The sequence below is a fragment of the Octopus bimaculoides genome, chromosome 27 (genome assembly GCF_001194135.2).
Source record: "Octopus bimaculoides isolate UCB-OBI-ISO-001 chromosome 27, ASM119413v2, whole genome shotgun sequence".
Taxonomy (NCBI): Eukaryota; Metazoa; Mollusca; class Cephalopoda; order Octopoda; family Octopodidae; genus Octopus; species Octopus bimaculoides.
Genome location: NC_069007.1, coordinates 15,239,910 through 15,243,508, shown reverse-complemented (window position 1 = coordinate 15,243,508; position 3,599 = coordinate 15,239,910). Strand labels below are relative to the sequence as shown.

Here is a 3,599-nt window from a genome sequence, read left to right as displayed (position 1 = left end):
TATATATATATATATATATATATATGTGTATATATATGTATGCGTACATACATATATATATACATATATATGCATATATATGTATGTAAATGCATATATATTATATATGTATGTACATGTATATATATATATATATATGTATATGTATGTATATATGTATGTACATGTATATATATATTATATATGTATATACATATATATATATATATACAGTCAAGCAGGATGGTATCGCGGCGAGAGCGGAAGATGCGAGATCGAACCCAGATGAAGCCGACAGCAGATTCAGTAACATCATGCACAGGCATTGCTGACATTTCGCATAGGCAATGACCACTGATGGTCTTCTTCAGTCCAGATAGAACACCTTACATGTAGCTATGTAAGAATAGTAAAATATATCAAAATATATTTTAGTTAACCGTTTTTTACTCCTCATACGTTGAGTAGAGTGGACAGATATCTATTTATTTTAAGAAACTAAGTGCAATACGTCTACTTTGAGATAGCAAATATGCAGGTATAGTTATATGTATGTATGGATGTATGTATGATTGAATTTTTTAGATTTCTTAAGGGAGTTCATGCCGATCGCTAACAAAGTGACAAGACTCTTTGTATTTAGAGAGTTCCTGGTGTTTATAAATATGTAGTTGAGGTAGTGTATTTGCTGAGGTGTCAATGCACACTTCCAAGGTTTCCAATATGATTCAGGTGTTAGAATCTCTAAATGATTTTAGCAAAAGATTAGAGAACAGAGATTAATCACATCATCTCCAGAGCTTGTTTCCTAAATTGCTTTATCAAAGGCAAAAAAGGGTTAAATGTGAAGCTGATATTAGTAGGATTTGAACGCACAGAATAATGAGTCGGAAGAAATGGTGGTTTGTATTTTGTCCAATGCATTAACAATTCGGCCACTTGGACGCCTTAATAAACAGTTTCAATTATCACGTAATCCTTTGTACAACTGAATACCAATATGACATCATAATAACCAATTGAAACAAACGAATAAAATCTGTTTACAATACTCCATTGCGATTTATGCAGCTTGTTTGACGATAACGTTTTGTAGGTTTGTCTTGCAATTTATCCATTTGCGTTAATATATTTACTAATTATTTTTATTTATTGGAAAATGACAGCTAACGTTAACGACCAATGCTTCCTCGCACGTCTGCGTGCAGGGGCCAAGCGAATAATCGAAGCTATATACCCGTGTTTAAAGAAACCAAAAACAGATGAAAATGCACCAGATAACGACATAGAGATTTCCTCGATGACAGCCACATCAGAGGAAACCAACCTGAATCGATGTGCTACCACAGATATAGAGGGTGAGTTCAGATGAAAACATTTTCAAACTTTATGTAACACATGCTCACTTTAGATAGTTCTATATTCACTTTGCACATATCTATCTAACTCTATCGGCATTTAGCAAAATTATTTCTCATATATATATATATATATATATATATAACACGTTCATACATATGTATTTAAATAAGAATTCAAGATGGCTACTAGATATAAGAGCAAAAGCACCACGTGACCTGAATTGCCCAATGGAGGCCTTCCATTTAGTAGCCAACTTCAATTTGTCTCACATCTCTTTATGCTTCTTTAGTTACCCTTCCAGATAGGTTCCGCTTAGGACCCTACGGAGTTTTAAACCTTATGAGTGTCATTGAAGCTTTTATTAAATTATATTTCTAACTTCAAGGAAATCTTTTTAAATGGCATGTTCTTTCTTTAGTCCAATCACTCGTATCTGTGTGTGTGTGCATGTGTGTGTGTGTGTGTGTGTGTGTGTGTGTGTGTGAGAGAGAGAGAGAGAGAGAGAGAGAGAGAGAGAGAGAGAGAGAGAGAGAGAGTGAGTGAGGGAGTGTACGCGCGCGTAATTGTGTGTGCATGTGTGATATATCTATATATGCATATCTGTTTATATGTACGCATAAATGCATAGATGGACACACGCACAGATGAAAAGAGCGTGAGAAATATACGCGTGTATGTATTTATGTATGTACGCATATGTTTTTGCTTGAATTATATATGTATCAATGAATGTATGTATATATGTATGTTTGTCTGTATATATGTATGTATTTATATATGTATGTATGTATGTATGTATATATGTATGTATATATGCCTATTAAATTGTTGTTACTTTCTCTTCAACAGATGCAGTTTCCGAGCATTCTGAATTATCTGATGAAACATATATAAGATGTAAGAATCTAAGAATAACTTTTCTTATTTTTCATTATAATCCCCTTACCCGTTTGGGGCCGCAAATCCGCATCATGTTTGTATTATACGCACAGACACACACACAAACACAGTATCTAATTATATACATATGTATACATACGTATACATATATATACTTATGTTTATAAACATATTTATAGACACTTATATATGTATATATATATATATATATATATATATATATATATATATATATAATATATATAGGGTGCGGTGAATCAATTACCTAAATTGCGCAAAAATGAAAATAACACTGACATCTCATTTTAAGAGATATATTTACTTAAACTACAGAAAAATATCTTGAAATACTAAGGAGTGAATTTATTCAATAAAAACACCATTGGCTTCAACTAAGGGTCTTACAGCAACTACCCTCTTGGTCCAGGGCAACACTACCTCCTCCAGGCAATTGTAGGCCTCCGTGTTGATTCTGAGGCTGTGTGGGGAGATAAATGGATGCATAGCATCGCCATCAATGGTGATCACTCGAAACCCCATGATGTTGACTGGATGTATGATTTTATGACGGTCGATACATGTTCTGGGGACACGGCAAGCCAACGTTTGTTCGGTGTGTTCACCATCTGACCTTGGCAGAAATTTTTCTCGTCTGAGAATGACCAAAGCATGTTCGGTGGGAGGGAAGGCTTGAGTTTGTTCAACAGGTTCTTAGCGCGGTCTTTTCTCTTGCTGTTAATGGCTTGGGATAAAGATTGGGCCTTTTGTCATCTTGTATGAGGAATAGCGAACGTCTCCATGCTCTACCTACCTGATAAGAAACAGAGACAGTTCCATGTTCCTTGCGATAGATCACGTAGACCTGGAAGGATCATTGTCAATCTTAGCCTGGATCTCGCCAGCAAATTCTTGCTACAATGTGTGCGTATGTCTGTGTGTGTGCGTTTGTGTGTGTGTGAATGTGCTTGTGTGTGCAGGTGGATCAATGTGTACACATGTACAAAACGGTGTAAAGGTTTGCAGTTATGCATTTGTTCCATTTTCTTTTCAGATCGCTCTGACGATTCCTCCGACGGACGTGGCCAAACATCTTTCCATGGTGAGTTGTGTTGTCACCAATCTCTTTTCTAATGTCTTTGTAAATAACCTCACCGTATATAAATTCGCATCTTATCTGATTGCCACATTGAAACACACACACATCTATCTGTCTATCTATGCATATATATGTATATATATATATATATATATATATATATATATATATATAATACAAAGAATATATATACATGTATACACACATATATGTACATACTTACATCTACATGTGTATATACATGCATATCAGGGTACAGGAC

The 3,599-nt window shown here is 34.6% G+C and overlaps 1 protein-coding gene across 1 annotated transcript in view; it reads left to right on the top strand.

Moving 5' to 3' along the window:
• Positions 1–1,052: 1,052 nt before the first annotated feature.
• Positions 1,053–3,599, top strand: part of LOC106872864 (uncharacterized) — a 5,168-nt gene continuing 2,621 nt past the window's right edge. Inside the window, exons 1-3 of the mRNA XM_014920002.2 lie at positions 1,053–1,337; positions 2,191–2,238; positions 3,293–3,340. Coding sequence (XP_014775488.2) covers positions 1,139–1,337; positions 2,191–2,238; positions 3,293–3,340 — 295 coding nt within the window. The 5' untranslated portion in view covers positions 1,053–1,138. The remainder of the gene's footprint in view (positions 1,338–2,190; positions 2,239–3,292; positions 3,341–3,599) is intronic.